The sequence below is a fragment of the Hypanus sabinus genome, chromosome 20 (genome assembly GCF_030144855.1).
Source record: "Hypanus sabinus isolate sHypSab1 chromosome 20, sHypSab1.hap1, whole genome shotgun sequence".
Taxonomy (NCBI): domain Eukaryota; kingdom Metazoa; phylum Chordata; class Chondrichthyes; order Myliobatiformes; family Dasyatidae; genus Hypanus; species Hypanus sabinus.
Genome location: NC_082725.1, coordinates 22,645,648 through 22,667,520, shown reverse-complemented (window position 1 = coordinate 22,667,520; position 21,873 = coordinate 22,645,648). Strand labels below are relative to the sequence as shown.

Genomic DNA, 21,873 nt, shown 5'->3' with positions numbered 1-21,873 from the left:
GGAGTTCATGGTCTTTTTGGCAGCAATTGTGGCTCAGACAGGTGTGAAGATGGATGAAAATGCCATGGTAAGGAGCACATCCATTGCACCAAGTGTTTTGTGCCGATTATTGGCTCCAAGGAGGAAGGGCCAATACTCTGGAGGGGGGCCATTTGTTTAAGATGGATTTTGAGTGGAGTTCAGAATGTGTTGTGTGCTTTCACGCAGACTGTAGGTCCAGAGTCAAAAGGACAACTTCAAGATGAGCTCCAACTTTGTTTGATTTGGGTTAATTGAAATGGGCCCTTTTATTTTTTTCTTCTTTTAGCTACCAACTGTTCCATAAAGCTGAAATTTCTAAGTATGTTTTCTGCATGATCTTATGTAGTGTACGATCTGTTATTTCACGTAGATTGACAATTGTGTATAGGCAGTATTTACACAGCATTAGCGCAAATCGAGGTTTTTTAAATTGGTACATCATGATGTTCCTGTTTGGCTGAACCCCAAATCGCACAGACCCTAGATGCCTACTGTTTATGAAAGGTGTTTTCACTGCTGAGTCCAGTGGCAGTTAGTAGAACCGGCTAATGAGCCAAATTTGCATATGAGCCCGGTGAAGGGGTTGTAGGCCTCCGTTAGTCTCGAAAGACCATGGATTTGCACCTGGGAAAGTTTCCAGGGCGCAAGCCTGGGCAAGGTTTTTTTTATGGAAGACCGGCAGTTGCCCAAGCTGCAAGTCTCCCCTCTTCATGCCACCAATGCTGTCCAAGGGAAGGGTATTAGCGGTGAAGGGGTTACGCTTTATATTTTAAGGTTTTATAGAAAATTCTAACCAGATCTGCAACTGACTGTGGCATTGAGGAATACCTATCCAGAATCAATCTAAAATCCATTCCATGTGGCCATTTTGTAGGCAGTATACTCACCTTTGATCAGGAAGCTGCAGAGGTGTGTCTTGTCCTTAGAGAATGCTGCAATGTCAGAGATGTTTCTGATGAGCTGTTATGTTGGAATCAATTTTATAATCATTGACATATGTTGTGCACTTTGATGTTTTGCAGCAGCAGCAGTGAAGTTCAATTCATAAAATTTACTATGTTAGGATAAGAAATATAAAAATAAATACATTAGTGCAAAAAGAGAGCATAATAGTGAGTGGTGTTCATGGGTCCGTGGTTCATAATGGCTAAGGGGAGGAAGCTGTTCCTAAAATGATGAAAATCTGTCCTCAGGTTCCTGTACCTCCTGGTAGCAGTAATGAGAAGAAGACATGTCCCTTTCCTGGATGGTGAGAGACCTTAATGATGGATGCCATCTTTTTGAGGCATCGACTTTCAAAGGTGTCCTCGATGCTGGGGAGGCTAGTGCACATGATGGAGCTGACTGAGTTTACAACCTCCTGCAGCTTTTTCTGATTCTGTGCACTGGCCTCTCCGTATCAGACAGCGATGCATCCAGTCAGAATGCTTTCCATTGTACATCTGTAGAGATTTGTTGGACTCTTTGGCAACGCACCAAATCTTCTCCACCTCCGAATGAAAGGTAGCCACTCGTGTGCCCTCTTCATAATTGCATAAGTATGCTGTGTGCAAGATGGATCGTCAAAGACGTTGATGCCCAGGAACTCAAAGCTGCTCAGCCTTTTCACTGCTGACTCCCGATTTTCCCCTTCCTAAAGTCCACAATTAATGCTTGGTCTTGCAAGATTATTGTTGCAACACCACACAGCAATCTGAACTACCACACTTGTGCACACTTTCTTGTCATCATCGGAGATTCTGCCAATAACAATCGCGTCGTTAAGAAATCTATAGATGAGTTTGAGCTGTGCCTAGCCACGTAGTTATGAGTGTAGAGAGAGTAGAACAATGGGTTAAGCACGCATCCTTGAGGTGCACCTATGTTGGTGCCCCAGAATGCTCCAGTCACCACTCTAATGTAGGATGTAGATCTACAAATCTCCAGAGATTTGGATGTAAGGACTCAGTTTAGTTCAGAAAGCTGTTGTTGCTCACTTCTATTGTTCTCATGATATGTTTTTATTCTATCACTATGTGTTGGGAGTTGGTCTTTATTTATTTTAATTGGGTTCTTTGCTTTGTGACTGCCTGTAAGCAAACAAATCTCAAGGCAGTATAATTTATGCATTCTTGATAATAAATGTACTTTGAATGCATTGAATACTTTTGAAATTTTGTCATCACTTTTCAAGAAGCAAGATGGCATAAAGAGCAGCCTGAAACTAACCAAAAGCTAACTTTCAGTCACATTCAAATTGCTGTGAGCCTAGTTGGTTAGGCCTCAGGCTGCACAGCCTCACAGTAAGCAGCAGTAATCCAGACAAGCTATCTGACAGGACATAGCAGGGGTACTGAAGGAGGTTGCAGCGACAGGATCACAAATGCTGTCATACAGGAGTTGTTTGATGATTTGTTCTGCACGGATCAAAATCTGTTCTCCCGCTGCAGAGTCTCAGTATTTTGCTGATTTGCTTGCAGTGAACTGTTGTAAGTAGGGCCATACAGTATGGAGCAGATCCTTCAGTCTAACTCATCCATGCTGGACTGGGTACCTACCTGAGATGGCCTCAGTTGCCTCTGTTATTCTTATCTCACATTAATCTTATCCTTCCCATGTACCTCTCCAATTGCCTTTTAGATACTGTAATTGGACCTGCCTCTATCACTTCCTCTGGAAACTCATTCCATATACAGACTATCTTCTGGGTGAATATAGGACATGGAACATCGAACATTACAGTACAGCGCAGACCCTTTGGCCCACAATGGTGTACCGACCTTTTAACCTCCTCTAAGGTCAATCTAACTCTTCTCTCCTACATAACCTTCCATTTTACTATCATCCATGTGCCTATCTAAGCACTTTCTAAATGTCCCTTGTTTATCTGCCTCCACCACCATCCTGGCAGAGCATTCCACACATGCACCATTCTCCGTGTAAAGAAAGTTAACTCTGACATGCCCCCCTCCATACCTTTCTTCATTCAGCTTAAAGTTATGCCTTTTGATCTTTCCCTTTTCATCTTATACCTCTATCATCTACTTTTGGACTTCCCTACCTTGGGAAGCAGACTATGAATATCCATCTTATCTAACCCCTCATAATTTTATAATGCTCCTTAAGGTCACCGCCTCAGCCTCCTTCACTCCAGAGGAAACAGTCCCAGCCTATTCAGTCTCTCCTTTCAGCTCAACCTCTTCACTTACAGCAACACCTTTGTGAATCTTTTTTTCCAGCTCTCTTGTGTAATCACATAGCATAGCTACTGTGTAACTAGGCGATAAGCAGTGGTCCAAGTGCAGTCCCACCAATGTCTTGTACAGCTGTAACATTCCATCCTCAGGGTCTTACTCAGTGTCCCAACCACAGAAGGCATGCGCGCTGTGCATCTTTTTCATCACACAATTTCAGGGAATTATAAATGTGGATTCTAAGGCCTCTCTGTTATACAACACTCCTCAGGGATGTGCTCTTCACTGCGAACGTTCACCTGCATTAACTTCCCAAAATGGATCACTTCATAAGTTAATTAAGGTAAATTCCAACTGCTGTGTGCCCACTTTCCAAATTCAGCTACACCAGCAACTGGGTGTCGAGCGCAGACTTATGAATCATTGGCACCTCATTCTCATCCAAGTCGTTAATATGTAATTAACGAAATCCCGGAGATCCTGGAGATTTCTGGAGCAGCTGGTGACCTGAGAGCAGGTCACGCTCAAGGTCAAGTTCTGTATTTCAGGTGGATAACCAAGACAGTCATCCAAGACATCTGAAAAGCTGAGCAGCACCAATATAGTTGATTTATGTTGTCCTTTAACTCTTCAGTCATCCATTGCTTATTGTTTTGGTAAGTGAAACACTTTAAAACAGCATCGTTTTTTTGAAGTGACCGTTTAGTAGACTTGCTATTGTGGATGGTCTCAGGTTTGTATAAGTTCAAAGATGAACATTTACCATGTTCAGGGCCAATCTGCTCTCCTCCTCTCATTCCTCATGCACTACAGTACTCAGATTTATTCGTTGCACTAGCACAATTAGTTTACAGTACATACTTGGATAGAACTTCCATCTCGTGTAAGTATCGTTAGTTTTGAATTAAGATACCTGGAATTCCTACAGATTAATTTTCCATGTACTTCATTAAACAGAGATTATAAATTGGTAAACAAATATAATTTTCAATAAAGAGCTTAATATTCATTTAGAAACTACAACTGTACTGACAGCTGATGGATTTTAAGCGGAGACAGAAACAATTCATGGTAATTTCGCTCTTTTGATGAAAAAATCTCCAGTAGAGTTTTAAAAGCTTGATCCATCATGAAATTTGACATTTTGCAGAAGTAGATTTGTCAGATGACTGCATGCTTCTTTATTAGATTTAATATAGTTAAATGGGCAGAGTGATTCACAGTATTCCTTTTAAGTAGTGTTCTCAGAACTATCAGGTTTGAATATTAATCAATTCTATAGGGGGCAAGTAACTGTTCTTTAATTTTTACCCAGCAGCTGAAACCTCTGAATTGAAATAAAAGAAAGGCTTGCATTTCCATAGCACTTTTAATAACCTCAGAACATCTCAAAACTCGTTGCAGCTAGTGAAATAAAGTGGCAAGGCTGTTGTATGCGGAAATTACAGCATTTAATTTACATAGCAAATTCTCACAGACAACAACACAATAATGAGCAGATAATATGTTTTGTTTTGCTAATGTTTATTGAGAGGTAAATATGACTCCAGAGGGATTTCTTTTCATAGTTGTTTCTGATTTGATTTTATGTATCAAAGGATCGCTGGTCTGAGACTGATTCTTGACAATGAATTGTTTCTTGGATGATATGAATATTGTTAAGTGGCCCCAGTATTTACATCTTATGCCCTAGGAATAGAAGTGCTATGCTTGTACTGTATAATAATGTTTTTATATTTGAACTGTGCTTGTGAAATTTGATGAGAGACAATAGAGACTAATTTGGTGGTCAATAGAGACAAATTTTGGAAGCAGAGTACAATGTACAGATATTACAATATCAAATCTTCCCTGCATTCCTCCTAAAGTTATTCTAAAAGAAAGGGCTATAGTTATTTCAAAGCCACACACACAAAATGCTGGAGGAATTCAGCAGGTCAGGCAGCATCTGTGGTAAAGAATAACCAGTTGACATTTCGGGCTGACACCCTTCAACAGAACTGAGAGGGAAGGGGTGAGTTGCCTGAATTAAAAGGTGGGGGGAGGGGAAAAAGGCTGGCTGGAAGGTGATAAGTGAAGCCAGATGGGTGGGAAAGGTCAAGGGCTGGAGAAGAAAGAAACTGATAGGAGAGGAGAGTGGGCAATAGGAGAAAGGGAAGAAGGACGGGACCCAGAGGGAAGTAATAGGCAGGTGAGAAGTAAAAGGTCAGAGTGGGGAAGAGTGGAGGATGGGGGGGGGGGGTGGCGGTGGTAGTCACTGTTCACTGGAGGGAGAAATAGATATTCATTTATCTTACTTCGGCTTTGCTTGCTTTCTTTTAAAAGTATTTGTGCTAGGAATAAACGTGAACGTCAGCTTCACATTGTGATCCCTAAGGATCAGGATACTCTGCCATGTATGTTCAATAGGAATTGACCTGAAGATTAGTGTTGTCAGTAAGAAGTGACTTTAGAGATGATATGTGTAAGAGAAATTGATTTGGATGGGGGAAGGCCATTCAGCTCCTCGGAAGTGTTCTTCTACGCAGAGACATTCATTGCTGATCTATGACTGAACTCCATCTGAAGGAAATGCAGTCTTCTGCCAGTGCCTGGATTTCAATTCAGCCTAGGTTCAAAGTCAGCTTTCAGCTTCTTAAAATATCCTCCGTGAAATTGAGCTAACTTAGGGACAATTCCCAATCAGTGGACACCAAATGCACTGCCATGCAAGTTGGGGCAAATAGTCAATTTTATTCAGAAAAAAAGCATGCAGCCATTATCAGTCCATCTTTGTTTCCCATCATGGCATGCAAAATTATTGGCTGCTCATTCCATTCACCTCTCATTAGCTTCAATGGAACCGAGCATGCAAGAGGTGATTAAAATCGGCAGCTTGCTCTTGCCCTTATATGTTTATAACTTACAAACGTAGACAAAATTTTCCCCATTGTGTTTCCACCAGTATGGCAGAAGCCTCTGCTTTGTGCTTTATGTAAGGATAAAGGTTAATTGGAGTTATAGCCATCTTTTGAGCCATATCATATCTTTACTGAGAATTGTTACATACAAGGTTCAGTAGTGCACAAGTTCTATTCCCTAACTGTGTCAGTGGCTGTGAAAACTCTCCATTCAGAGAACAGCTGAAGAAAATATTTCCATCTATTGAATTTTGAAATGGCAGCACTTGTTCGTTCTTTTCAGCCAATAGTCCTCCCATCGAACTACGGTCAATCGGATTCATTCAGACCCATCCTACATGAATCAAGCACTGCAGTCTGAAACCCAACCACACTTACTCCTTTCAAGTTAATGATCAGCTACAATGTTGACAACCATTATATTTATCGTGACCTTTATCCAAGTACCACTCTGTAGCAGTTTTCACTTTATCAGATGTTTGATGGAAAATATTTTCAAGAGTGATTCTTAAAGATCTGGCATTTTGCTGTAAGACGTTACTGGGAGCATTTCACCCTTGGCAAGAATATAAATATTTCAACCTGTCAATTGTCTCCAGGTTCCTGCAACATTGATTACCTCTGAGGGAGTCCTAGAATTACTCAAAGTTGCTTGTTTGCTGTTTTACTATTGATTCTTTGATCGGTGTTTAACTAAATTACTGTCTTTCCCACTGTAGCCCAGCCAAGAACTCTTCATGTTTTAAACTTGTTACTCAGCTAAATTAATTCACAGGTCAATACCTTCTATGGAAGTAATAGAACGTAGAATTTAGAACAGTACGATACAGAACAGGCCCTTTGGTCCACAATGTTGTACTGACCTTTTAACCTATGCCAAGATCAAACTAACGATTTCCTCCCACATAGCTCTCCATTTCACTTTCATCCATGTGCCTATGAAAGAGTCTCTTAAATGTCTACAATGTATGTGCCTCTACCAGCACCCTAATAGCGCATTCTGTGCACTCACCGCCCTGCAATTTCTGCACTAGCCTCTCACTGGGTCCGAGGGAACACCTTGTCCGGTCCGGGGATTTATCCACCCTAATTTGCTTCAAGACAGCAAATGCCTCCTCCTCTGTTATCTGTATAGGGTCCATGGCCTTGCTTCTGCATTATCTCTCATCAACAGACTCCCAAATGAACACAGATGCAAAAATCCCATTTAGATCTCCCCCATCTCTGTTGGCTTGACACAGTGATACCACTCTGATCGTCCAGAGGACAAATTTTGTCCCTTGTTATCCTTTTGTTCTTAATATATCTGTATAAGTCCTTCAGATTCTCCTTCACCTTGTCTGTTAGAGCACACCCATTTCTTTCTTTAACACGTATTCTGACCGGAACATACAAACTCCGTAGTCTGAAGATTTCACTTTTGAAGGCCTCCCATTTACCAAGTACACCTTGGCAGAAAACAACCTATCCCAAACCGCACTTGCCAGATCCTTTCTGATACCATCAAAATTGGCCTTTCTCCAATTTAGTATCTCAATCCGGGACCGGACCCACCCTTTTCCATAATTACCTTGAAACTAATGCCATTATGATCATGAACTGCTAAGTGGCCCTCTACACAAACTTCCACCACCTGCCCTGTCTCATTCTCTAATAGGAGAGATAGTATCACACTCTCTATTTCTATGCACTGATTAAGGAAACTTTCCTGAACACATTTGACAAGCTCTTTCTCTTCCAGCTCTTTTATATTATGAGAGTTCCAGATAATATGTGAAAAATTAAAATCACCTACTATCACAACCTTATGTTTCTTGCAACAGTCTGCATTCTCTCTACAAATTTGCTCCTCTAAATTCATGAACTGTTGGATGGTCAATAATATATGTAATCCCATTAACATGGTCATACCATTATTATTCCTCAGTTCTACCCATAAAGCCACACTAGATGAGTTCTCCAGTCTGTTCTCCAGACTGAGCCCTGCATTGACAGTTTCCCTGACGAGTAATGCCACCGTCCCCCCCCTTAATCCCTCCTACTCTGTCAAATCTAAAATAATGGACCCTCGAAACACTGTGCTGCCAGTCCTGCCCCTCCTGCACCACGACTCACTAATCACTACAATGTCATAATTTCATCTGTTGATCCATGCCCTAAGCTCATCTGCCTTTCCTACAATACTCCTTGCATTGAAGTATGTGCAGTGCAGAACATTAGTCATACTATGCTTAACCTTTTAATTCCTGATCTTGCAATTAGGTTTCACAAAATCTTTCTCAACAACCATTCTACTATCTGTTCTGGTGCTTTGGTTCCCATCCCCCTGCAAATCCAGTTTAAACCCTCGCCCCACCCGTGCAACACTAACAAACCTTCCTATTAGGATATTAGCCCCACTCCAGTTGGTGCAGTATCTGCCCTTGCCCTTCCCGTGGACAACATCGATGTCATGGAGAGGGGAGACTTGCTGCATGGGCAACTGCTGGTCTTCCATACAACCTGGCCCAGGCCTGTGCCAGGAAACCATTCCAGGCGCAGATCCATGGTCTCTCAAGTCTAATGGATGCCACCACCACCAGTTGGTGCAAACTGCCCCTTCTGTAAATGTCCCACCTTTCCTGGAAGAGAGCCCAATGATCCAAAGATCTGAAGCGCTCTCACCTGCACCAACTCCTTAACTACATGTTAAACTGTTATGCCCTTCCCATTTCTGGCCTCACTAGCATGCGGCACATGTAGAAATCCTGAGATCACAACCCTGGCATTCTCATCCTTTACCTAATTCCCTGAATTCACTTTGCAGGATCTTGTCACCCATTCTACCCATGTCATTGGTACCAATATGCACCATGACCTCTGGCTGCTCACCCTCCTATTTAAGAATGCTGTGGAATTGATCCAAGATGTCCCTGACCCTGGCACCCGGGAGGCAACAAACCACCCAGAAATCTTGTTCTTGTCCACAAAACCTCATTTTTCTTCTGCTACAGCTCGTCTCTTCTCTTCTGAGCCACAGATCCAGACTCTGGCTTCTCCCTAGTAAATCTTTTTCCCCAAACAGTATCCAAAACATTTTACTTATTATTAAGAGGAACAAGCACGGGGTACTCTGCACTGGATGCCTATACCCTTTCCCTCTTCCTGACACTCACCCAGATACCTGCTTCCTACAACTTAAGGGTGACTGTCTCCCTGTTGCTTCTGTCTATCGCTGATGCACCATCAATAACTCTCAGAGATGAAAGTTGAGTTAAAGTAGGCTTTTATTGGCTGGAAGAAAGCACAAGCAGCAAGCGACCACCACACAACATCCTGGAGTCTGAGGAAGGAGCAGTGCCTCCAATCGCCTTTATACCGGGGTCTGTGGGAGGAGCCACAGGAGCAGTCAGGAGGGGGGACGTGTCCAGACAGGTATATGTAGTTCACCACAATCGCCTCCTCATTCTCCCGCACAAGTCAAAGGTCATCGAGCTGCAGCTCTAGTTCCTTAACACAGTTTCTAAGAATCTGCAGCTCAGAGCATTTCATGCAGATTTATTTGTCAGGGAGACTGGAGGTCTCCCAAAGTTCTTAAAACCCACAGAATGAAACTACCACTAAATTTCGACCCATTCTCAGCACAAAAAAAAACTCACTTAGAGCCTGTGTCTGTGTTTGTCCAAGCCTGTTGAGCCAAAGCTGGACAACTAACACTGTCCACTCACACAAATTGTAGAAGCTCTATTCCTTTCTCCTTTTATCCGCATCTTATGTATTTGAAATCCCCCAGGGTATTTTTACTCTTCTGGCTCCCTCTCCATGGTTTGTAGCCTTGCTCTAGTATTGAAACTAATCCACTTTCAACCACACAGTCATGACTTCTATTTCTGATTGCTATCCTGCTACATTTCTTTGTTCAGCTGCAATATCTAGAGACCTTGACAAAAACTTTTTCTTTACCCTGTCTGCTTTTTCTATTCAAAAAGGAATTATTGGCAGGAGCATGGAAAAATGGTAATGAAATTAAACTGAACTTGCAAAGAACTACCACAAGTGCAGAGTGCTGAATGGCCTGCCACGTGACATATGATTGAATGGGGCCGGAAATTATCTTCGGTTGTATCCATTAAACGCAAATCACAGTATGGACTGAATTTTGGATGTCCAGTTGTTACTATTTTGAGCATTTAATACAAGTACCATTCTGGTCTCATCACCTGCCTACCTGTGTTTACATTGGGCCAATAATTGGATAGCCACTGGCTGTGATTTAACAAATGACAAGAGACTAGAAATACAAGCTCTGTGGTGATATATTTGTGGTTGAGAGATTGCAGTAACCTTAATGTGACAGCTGACACTATGCAGACGGTAAACTGTGCCCAGCTACTTCCCATTGTCCCAGCAATCAATTCAGAGACACTCCACTGAGGCTCAAAGTCTGGTTGTTGTCCAGGTCAGTCAGCCGGCTCTTCGTCCAATGCAGAGCTCTCATAGTTGAGACATTTTTTTTAAGTTAAAGCCATTAACAAGTATAATTTCTGCTACTATTTTGACAACATGGTGTTTAAGTGCTAGTGCTTGGGGTTCAATTCCTGCCACTGTCTGTAAAGAATTAATATGTTCACCCTGTGACCATGTGGGTTTCCTGCAGGTGATTTGGTCTTCTCTCACGATCCAAAGATGTGCGGGTTAGCAAGTTGTGGGCATTCAATGGAAGCATAGTGACACTTGTGTGCTGTCCCTAGCACACCGTTGGACTGTGTTGGTCACTAACACACATGAGGCATTTCACTGTATATATCCATGTACATCTGACAAATAAAGGTAACTGTTAAATCTTTACAATTTCCTCCTCCACAGCCAGCAGACAGAACCAAATCACTCTCCTGATGGTATCTAATTTGTAAAATGCAGCTTTGATATACTTAACATTAATAAACAGAAGTTTATTACTGATGCACCATCAATAACTCACACTGAGACGTAGGCGAGATATCGGCTTTTATTGACTGGAAGAAGGAACCAGGAGTGAGTGTCTATCATACAAGGTCCTGGAGACTGAGGCCGATCTTCAGGCCGCAGGTCTCCTTTATACAGGGGCCTGTGGGAGGAGCCACAGGAGCAGTCAGCAGGGGCGTGTCCCGACAGGCACATAGTTCACCACAATTACAATGGGGGGTGCACGATAAAGGAGAATTTATTTCAAGTGGGTGGTAAAAATGCTTTCAATAGAGTTACATATGGTGTTAATACAAAGTTCAGTGTGTGATAAATATAACCCACTTCCTAACAAACAGTCCATCTTCAAGGTGCATTGCATCAGGGAAAGCTGACAGTATCAAGGATAGCTGCCAGCCTAGGCACTCCCTTTTCTTTCTTCTACCTTCTAAAAGATACAAGAGCACAGACAACCGGACTTGAGAACAACTTTTGTCCCCACTGAATTCCAGACCGATCTCATCTTTTGCATCACCTCCCAGTGGTTCTGTCACATTCTCAACCCCTTAATTCTAACTCTTACATTGTTGTCACTTCAACGCTTCTTTTGTACTATTTCAGTTTGCACGACTATTCCCCGCACCATTGTGAGCTTATTGCTGTATTGTTTGCATTTATTATTAACATGTATACTGTTTACTCTTTGAGCTTCATGCCAGCAAGGAATTCCATTTCACCCTGGTGTATATGACAATACAACAAATCAGAATCTCTAAGATTTCCCCACCCACATCTCTTTTGTTGAAACCAGTGACAGCATATTGATATAAAATGCTACTGGTAAACAAGCAAGTCCTTCAAACAATGAGCAGTGTTCATCTACAGTACTTCTTTGTTTGTTTGCATAGCTGAAGTACTTTTATATAATGGATTTTTTTAAACTCGAGCTTTTGACTACTATCATTTCCAAAGACTGTGGGTGCAGCACTCAGGCATATGAAGCCTACTTCTGGCTTCATTGTGAAAATTGTGGACTAGTAGATAAACATCACGGGTCTGAAAAAAAAGACATGTGAGAGGGAAAGGGAAAAATATTCCGTGTGTCTCTCTCCCATGTTCTCAAACTTGGACTTAAGGGAGCCCTTAATCTTCTTAGTGTGTGCTGGCACATTAGATTTTTGGCTATTTTCTTGATGTGTGGACCATAGCCCCCCTCAGCTGTGCAGCCAACTGGCCATGTTAATGTAAATACAGTGAGCCAATCTTACTGAAATGTTTGAGTGGGATGACTTGAGGTTAGACACATTGAGGAAAGAGATATGGCAGAAGCTAGCTTCAATCAGCGCCTGGCTGAAAACTAGAAGAGAAAACAGGGATGATCTCAAAAGGGAAACATGGAAATTCTGCCAGGGAGCAGGGGAGAACTTCTTCAATGCTGGAAGGCTGGCATTCCTAGAAGGCAAGTGGCTGTGAAATCAACAGCGAATGAAGCATTAGAAAATCGGAAATAAATGCTATTAATTCCATCTCAGACTTCTGGACAGCTCATGAACACTGCATCATTATACATCTTTTGCACTATTTATTTATTTTGTAACACAGTAATTTTTATGACTGGCATTCTACTGCTGCTACAAAGCAACAAATGTCAAGATGTATATCAGTGATAGTAAACTTGATGCTGAATCTGGTGGAAGCATTCATCAGATCAGATGAAGGGACTGGGATCTGACTGTCTTTGCACAGGTACTGCCTCATCTGCTGCGTGCTTCCAGCATTTTATAATTCTTTTATTTTATATTTCCAGCATCTTCAATACTTATTCTTTATTTATTTTTGTCCCGAAACATGAGTAACCAAATCAATAAAAGAGTTCTAATCTTATTGTATTATGAAAGATTGGAAAATTGTACAGCCTCTGCTCACAACTTAATAAAATGAAATCCTCTTTTATTTGATTACATACAATTTTATTTAGGAAAACAGAGAGCAAAGCTACATATGAGGAAGCTAGATAAGCACCCAAGAAATAAAGAAATAGGAGGTAACACACACAAAATGCTGGAGGAAAGACCAGCCCAGGTAGCATCTTTGGAGAGGAATAAAGAGTCAATGCTTCAGGCTAAAACCCTTAATCAGAAATAGAAATTGAAGCCATGGTGAGGCGGAGAGAGGCTGATTTAAAAAATTAATGCTGAAGTGGTTCTCTATATATCATGACCATTTTCCATGTTAGGAGATAATATTTATTATGCTGTAGTCCTCCACTATATAATGTTGCTCTTGCCTATCTGTTACAAGGTAGCAATCTCTGTTTGCCTTCAGAATTTGTAAATCCTGTTTTGTCTTTTAATTCCACAGCTACACTCTGACGTAGACAAGGGAGATGGAACACTGAAATATATTTTGTCCGGAGATGGTGCTGGTACAGTTTTCAGTATTGATGAAAACACTGGGGATATTCACGCCTTAAAGAAAATGGACCGGGAGGAAAAGTCTTTTTATACATTACGAGCCCAAGCCATTGAAAGGCGGACTGGCAGACCTGTGGAACCGGAATCCGAGTTTATCATTAAAATCCATGATATCAATGATAATGAACCAAAGTTTTCAAAGGAAACGTACATGGCTACTATTCCAGAAATGTCTGATGTTGGTAAGTTTTTGGAGATCTTGGTACAGAGAAAACCTGATTAGCACAGAAATTTATTGAATGGAATATGTCAGCTTTTCTAATTGCTATTACTTGCCTTTTCTTTTTGGCTTGTGAACAGCAAGACATAAGACATGAGAGCAGAATTAGGCCATTCAGCCCATCAAGTCTACTTCACCATTCCATCATACCTGATTTATTATCCTCTCAGCACACATTCTTCTATCTTCTTGTAACCTTTGATGTTCTGACTACTCATGAACCTATCACCCTCTGCTTTAAATACACCCATTGACCTGGCATCCACGACCGTCTGAGGCAATAAACTCCACAGATTCACTACCCTCTGGCTAAAGAAATTCTTTCTCATCTCTTTTCTAAAGGGATGTCCTTTTCTGAGGCTGTGCCCTCTGGTCCTAGACTCTCCTGCTATTGGAAACAGAGTTATATTCCTCAGTGGCTTTAGAGACGAGGATGTTTTCTCATTTCTGTTCTGTTGTTGGTGGCCATATCTTCCCTTGCCCATTCTTAAATGGTTCAGGAAGGGCTAGATCTCTAAGGAAGGGTAAATTCTGCCACTTTCAATCAATGCTCTACTGGAATATTGCTTGTTCAGGGGAGACATCTCAGAAAGTGTTAGTTTCCAATGTTAAAAATGCTTTTGTGAGAGATATTAGCCCTGACAAATGGAGAAAGTTCTGACATCAATGATTAATATTGACCATTTCCAGGTCAAGTCAAGTATAGATGCATAAAGTTTCTTATATTCTGCCCTGAAGTTACTTTACCACAACTCCTAGACAGGACTGTAAAATTTGTTTCCGCATTTCACTCTAGTTTGTTTTTTAAATTCATGGCAATCGATGTACATTATTCAGTTACACCCACTATTAGGCAAATTAGAACTGTCTATGTACATCTTGAGAGCAAAGAAAAAGAGGATAGACTTGTAAGTATATAGAGCCTTTCACAATCTCAGCCTGTCCCAAAATAATTCATCAGTGAAGTACAGTACATCTGAGTTGTGGTCATTGTTGTAATATCAGGATGTGACAACGAGCCAGCAGCATACATTGGAATAGGCTTGAGGAACACAGCAGGACCAGGAATACAATCCCTCGGGCCCAGTACTGTGGTTGATCTAATCTTGTCCTCAATTTCATTCTCCTGCCCAGACCCTACAATGCCTGACTCCCCTTATTGTTCAGCTGTGAATATTAAATTAGCTCACCACGCAGCTTTCTAGGATACAGAATTTCTGTGATTTGCTACTCTTTGTCCTCCACCAAGGCTTGCTCTTGAAGCAAACCTCTCCGTTCTAGAAATCAACCAACCCCTGCACATGTTCCAGTACAAGAAAATCACTCCTTAGTAATGGAGACCGCAAAACTGTACATGCTCCTTCCAGCGTGTCCTAACCAATATCCCGTGCAATGCAAGCTCCAGTGTTCAAGGTGACAATCATGTGACATTCTGGCATAGCAATGTTGAACTGATTGATGACTATTGGTCAGCACTTTGGCATTATCACTAGTTTCTCTTCAAATTACTGGCTTGGGCTTTTATACTTTCTCCAAAGAAGAAGCAGAACCCGACGTTAATCTCTCACATGAAATGCAGTTCCTCTCACAGTGTAGCATTCCTGCTGTCCCTTCTAACCCACTGTTATAAGACTGTTGGACAGACCTCCTGTATGAGAAGAATGTATTGATTTGATGAATGGCATGCAGAACAAAGTTCTTCACTGTACCTTGGTACATGTGACAATAGCAAACCAGTTTACCAGTTTTCCTCAGCAATCCCCAAAGGTATTGCGACTTCTGGGCTCATGAGCCAAGAGTTCTCTAGGTAAGGGTTCATTGGGATTGTAGGGTTCCTGGAGTCACGTGGATTGAAAGGCCAGAGGTATTGCTAAGTAAAAATAATGATTAAAAATAAAATCTCAGCTCCAGAATTTTGAATCATGAGGACTCTTCCTTCACATCATTTTGAGATGAACTGTAAGCAATTGCGCAAAGATGGAAGAAGTTTACTAAATATCAGATAGTCTCCACCTATCAATCTAAGACAATTCTGTATAATACCTAGCTCATATGGATTTTGCTCAGTTAAAAGAAATGTGTTCTAGAGAAGGGTATCATAGAATTATACAACATGGAAAAAGTTTCTTTAGCTGAACTGATCCATGCTAGGTGGCGTTTTCTGACATTTATAAAGAATTGTGAGTACTTCATAGCCAAATATTTTCCCCTGGCAGAGTGCAGAGCTAAAACAGAGGGTGGGTAGAGGGAGAATTCATCTACGCTCTCTGCTGCTGGATGCTCATAGGAGCATCGGCCGTCGGATTCAATCATCTCCTGTGTATTTGGTGCTGTTGACTTCAAACAGTACGTGACCAATGTATGCTAAGCTATTGCAGTTTAGGGCATTTCAGAGTTTGGAGTCCAATTCCGGTGCCATTCTGTAAGAAGTCTCTGTACGTTCTCCCCATGGAATCTGTGGGCTTCCCCAAGTGCTCCAGTTCCTTCCCACAGACCAAAGACCTACCAGGTAGGTTAATCAGTCATTGTAAATTGTCCTGTGATTAGGTTGGGGTTAAGTGGGGGTTTGTGGGGATGCTGGAGCAGTGTGACTTAAGGGGCCAGATGGGCTACTCTGCTCTGTATTGCTAATTAAAAAGAAAAAGAAAAAAAGAAAAACTCACCAACAGAAATCACCATTTATAGACAGACTGCCACTAGTGGATACAAACACACTGCACCAATGTGCCAAAATAAAGGGAACTCATGTCATGATAGATTTCATGCCTGTGAACATTTTGCTTTGTTGATTTGCAGCCTTGTGTCTGAGAATGTTAGTGTTAAATATCAAGCTTTATTTATAATTGATGTGTCTCTTCATCAGCTTTGGCTCTGAATGAGCTCAGTGTTGGCAGAAGAAAATATTTGCCATTGTTGCTTTGGATGAGGATGAAATCTCTGTCACTTTCACAAGAGACCACCCTCCAGTGGTTCAAAGTTTTGCCTCAGTCCATTATAAGTTTACTTTTCACCATTTGTTATCATCAGTCTAGACAGATAAATCATGCAAGCTGAAATAGAAATTGCTACAGCAGAAATTACATGTCAGTGCTGTAGCTCGTGCTTCTTTTGAGGTAATAAAATCTTATCACATTTCTTAAATTAACAAATTGGATTTGGTAAAGCGCTGGCTCTGAGTTTTACTGATTCAGTAATAACTGGTATATTTTCAGTATTTGGAAGATAATACTATTAATACCAATTATTACTCAGAGGAGCTTAATGATTCAGCTGGCTGTGCTGTTGTACATGCATGGCCTGTGGAGTTACTGAAGTTGGGGGGCATTGCATCCAGATAGTGGTGTACACATAACTTTGGTGGACAAAACAGTAGAAAGGTTCCACAGACTCTTAACACTGAAGGTGAGACATAGGACTGGAAATGGGACAGAAAGAATTATTGGAACACGGGAGGGAACCTTTCACATTTTTAGGAAGTCCAAAAGATCTCTACAGTCAATTTCATCGGAAGTATGTGTACTGTAGTAATGTATGTACTGTTTTCAAACCACAATGTAATGAGAACAAAATAGCACAGTAGAAATGTATTTTTGTAAGGCCAAGTTACTTAGGAGCTCTACTCCTAAAATTGCTGTAACATCTCCACTCTGATTGGTTTAAAGTTTCATCTGATAGATATGCACAGCAGTGTAGAGTACCTTCAGTACTGCTGTGGTACCCAGCCGGTATCTCTATTGTCAAAATGAAGTCTATCCATGGCCTCCTCTATTGTCAAAATGAATCCAAACTCAGGTTGGAGGAACAACACCTTACATACTGGCTGGGTAGCCTCCAACCTGATGGCACGAACATTGACTTCTCTAACTCCTGTTAATGCCCCTCCTCCCCTTCTTACCCCATCCCTGACATATTTAGTTATTTGCCTGTTCTCCATCTCTCTCTGGTGCTTCCCCCACCCCCCCTTCTCCTGAGGCCTCCGGTCCCATGATCCTTTCCCTTCTCCAGCTCTATATCACTTTCATCAATCACCTTTCTGGCTCTCAGCTTTATCCCACCCTCTCCGGTCTTCTCCTATCATTTCACATTTCCCCCTCCCCCCACTACTTTCAAATCTCTTACTGTCTTTCTTTTCGGTTAGTCCTGACGAAGGGTCTCGGCCCGAAACGTCGACAGCGCTTCTCCCTATAGATGCTGCCTGGCCTGCTGTGTTCCACCAGCACTTTGTGTGTGTCATTTCTCTTGTGCTCAGTTCTGGTTGCCTCTCCACAGGAAGGATGTGGAAGCCATAGAAAGGGTGCAGAGGAGATTTACAAGGATGGTGCCTGGATTGGGGAGAATGCCTTATGAGAATAGGCTGAGTGAACTCGGCCTTTTCTTCTTGGAGTGAAGAAGGTTGAGAGGTGACCTGATAGAGGTGTACAAGATGATGAGAAACATTGATCATGTGGATAGTCAGAGGCTTTTTCCCAGGGCTAAAATAGTTGCCACGAGGACAAATGTTTACGGTGTTGGAGAGTAGGTACAGAGGAGATGTCAGGGATAAGTTTTTTATTCAGAGAGTGGTGAGTGCGTGGAATGGGCTGCTGGCAATGGTGGTGGAGGCAGATACGATCGGGTCTTTTAAGAGGCTTTTAGATAGGTACATGGAGCTTACAAAGATAAAGGGCTATAGGTAAGCCTAGTAATTTCTAAGGGAGGGACATGTTCGGCACAACATTGTGGGCTGAAGGGCCTGTATTGTGCTATAGGTTTTCTATGTTTCTGTGTTTTTTTTTATTATATCTCCCTGCTGAGCCACAATTGATAACTACAGGGATATCAATAGGGAAACTTAAATGCAAGGCAAGAATTCTAATTTTGTATCATAAGGAAAACAAGAGCCAATGAAGTTCAACAAAGAGAGGGATAATGAGCTAACGTTAGGTTATCCAAGAAGCTGCAAAAAGTTCAAAGTACATTTATTACACTATATACAGCGCTGATATTTGTCTTCTTACATGCAGCCACAAAACTAAGAAACCCAATAGAACCCATTAAAAAAAGACTATCAAACACCCAATGTCCAGAAAGATAAAAAAAAGAATTGTTCCAACAATAAAAGTAAGCAAATAACATTCAGAACTGAAGTTCAGGAAAATGAGCCCACAGCCACAAAGCCGATCATCATTGTAGCTGGTCTAGAAGCCAGTTAGTTGCAGTTTCAATTAGAAGCCTCAGTCCATCGCAGAGGTGAGTAAACCTCGCTGAGCAGTGAGCTGAAAGCTGACGTGTCCCTTGTCTCTGGCCCCGACTCCCTAACCTTTTCTATCTGGCCCACGCTAAAATCGGCCAAACATGGATCTAGGCCTTTCTGCCGTGACTCTGCCTTGCCTCAGATCTGCTGCTTCAAATTGGCTCCAAGCCCGCTCCAGCGAAGACCAAGTATTGGCTCATTCTGGCCCAGGCCCTGCCATCTCGCTTTGGCCCATAGACACCACACCACACCCATCCTGCACCTTCGAAACTTCAGTTCGCACTGCAAAGATGTCAGGTTGTATACAGGCGGTGCAAAAGCTCCACGCCAAAAGGGAAGTTACAGGCTATTGATTGCAGTGACCATTTTTGAGAAAACTTGTGACTAATAAAGTAGTTAGTAGATTTGTTTGTTTCCTGCAAGTCGTCGCTGTGCCTTACCAGTGCTATCCTAAAACGGAAGCTAAAGCAGGCTACTAATAGTATATGGAGGTTAGGTATTGGAACACAGGTCTTGAGGTCTTGGTAATAATTCACTCGAGAGCTGATTAAATATTTTGGGAGAGTGGTGGAATGACATGCTGTACTATTGGATGAGGTTACAGAGTGGCATTTTAGTCATTTTGCAGTACCTGAATGTTTGTAAACTCAGCCTAGGGTTGAGCATGGCAGCAGGTTGCAAACAGTCTCATTTAGCTTGAGAGCATGAAAGGAACAACATTGATATGAACAATGAGCCTATGGAGGTCTGAGTGTGGGAAACCGGGGAGTGGCCAACAGCTAAGAGTAGGATTATGGTGGTCAAGTGTATGAAGTACTATACCATGCATGGGATACAAAGATGATGTCCGGGAATAAGCAGAGTGACATTGTATTCTCTGCTATTTTCATACTGATTACGTTGCCATTTTTACAATATTGTATGTGAAAACTTGTTATGCTTTACTGTGCCAAATCTGGACTAACCACCACCTCATTCAGATTATTATCTCCATTAACCTGGCCCGTAAATGGTGATGAGGGCACAGACACCAAATTAATATTGAAGAGCTCTTCAAGAAAAGGTGTACTTACTCAGTGCACTGCATGTACTATTAAAATTCCTAGCCAACAGGAACCAAGAGAGTCTGCTGCCCAGATGGTCATCACAATTACCACTTGCAGCACTACTGATGGATAATCACCCAGAAAACACAAGAGCTGGTTTGGTAAGAACAACCAGGAGAACCAGAAATTAGGCAATTGGAAATTCAAGGCAATCGTGATGTGAAAATATCATCCTGTCTCAAGAACTAAAAGAATCTACAGGCATCTGAAACCCAACCAAAAATTGTGTGACCTAAAAACAGATGGTGAGTCCAAGAATGCAAGAGATCTATAAATCAGCCAATGGCTTTGACATGTATTGGCTCCTCGGACCAATCACCAAAGAACCTATCCCACTGATAGCCAGGAACAGAAGAGAGATTATCAAGCACAAAGAAATGGTCAGGGTTAGCTGGAAAAAGATCTGATCAAGTAAAGCAAGATCTTTGGTCGGACTGCCCCTGAACTCATCTGCAACATATAACCTGCTATAAATTTAGTGTTGTTACAGTCTGGCAAGAAGTTGAAAATAACAACATCTCTGGAGTAATTAAAATGCTGCCAAAAATGTTAAAATATGATGCAGAAATACTTCTGGAATAAAAGGCATGCCTGCAGACCTGAAATGCATTAAATCCCTGACCATCTTCAAAGAGGGTGACAAGTCCAGTTGGAGGGAGTTCAGAGATATTTCCCTGCAGTCTGCCACAGGAAAAGTTATCATCACATTCCTCCTCCCAATGTGAGAAGAGCTGATCCAAGATTGCCTGTACTCTTTGGAGTTCAGAAGAATGAGGGGGGGAATCACGTTGAAACCTATTGAATATCCACCTAGATAGACTGAATGTTTCCTATAGCGGGGGTGGTCTAGGAGTAGAAGGCACAACTTCGGAATAGACTAGGTACATTTTACATTTAATATTTCAGTAATATTTGAGTAATATTGTAACTATATTGTTGATTAAGCATTCTTGTTCATTAAAATAATTCATTTTGGGTTATATATAAAAGTATGTGAAGGGCATACGTCATCATGCCACCACGTCATATGCATGTGTCTCACTTGAAGCAAAAATGAGATTAGACACATTAGTCCTGTGTTTTAGTTTTAGTTTTGGATAGTTATTTTGTTTTGGAGTTACATAACATAATAATGGCGACAAGGTATTTTTTAAACAAACCCAAGAAGACTATCTACCTGGTGAAGCAGAACAAGATGTTCAACTTTTCAAAAAAGCAGTGTAGAACGTCTCGTCAGAATAGAGAGAGAAAAAGGCAAGACAACAGTCAAATTCATTGACTCATAAACAGAGAGTACTGATTGATAATAATTATAAGTTTTTAAAAAATAGAAATGGCCGGCTACATCAAAAAACAGATGTGTTTGTTTGGTCAAAAATTAACTAGATGTTGTATACTGAGTGAATTGGGAAATATATTAAAGCAAGTGAAATAGCCAGTGAGAAATGAGTGACAGTTTTGCTGAATGCATTGGGTTTAAAGGCATACGGATTGCTTAGAAGTTTGACTGGTCCAACAAAACCAGCCAAAATGAGCTTTGCTGACATCATGAACATAATGCAGGAACATTTAGAAGCAAAACCATGGTTGATTGCAAATTGCTTTAGGTTTCATAAGTGGAATCAAAAGAAAGGGGAGACCATTTCATTGTGCATGGCTGAATTGAAGAAGTTGTCTGAGCATTGTCCGTACATTAATGAACTTAATGATGCACTGAGACATTGTTTTGTTTGAGGAATCTTATAAGTAAGCATTCAAAAACAGGTCCTACCTGAATCACACCTTACAGTTAAAAGTACAGTTGCAATTGAAAAAGTGCAGTT

At 41.4% G+C, this 21,873-nt stretch overlaps 1 protein-coding gene across 8 annotated transcripts in view; it reads left to right on the top strand.

Moving 5' to 3' along the window:
• LOC132378373 (cadherin-6-like) overlaps positions 1–21,873 on the top strand; it is a 191,116-nt gene that overhangs the window by 87,676 nt on the left and 81,567 nt on the right. For all 8 annotated transcript variants that reach the window (XM_059945238.1, XM_059945244.1, XM_059945240.1 and 5 more), the window contains exon 3: positions 13,379–13,673. In XM_059945238.1, coding sequence (XP_059801221.1) covers positions 13,379–13,673 — 295 coding nt within the window. The remainder of the gene's footprint in view (positions 1–13,378; positions 13,674–21,873) is intronic.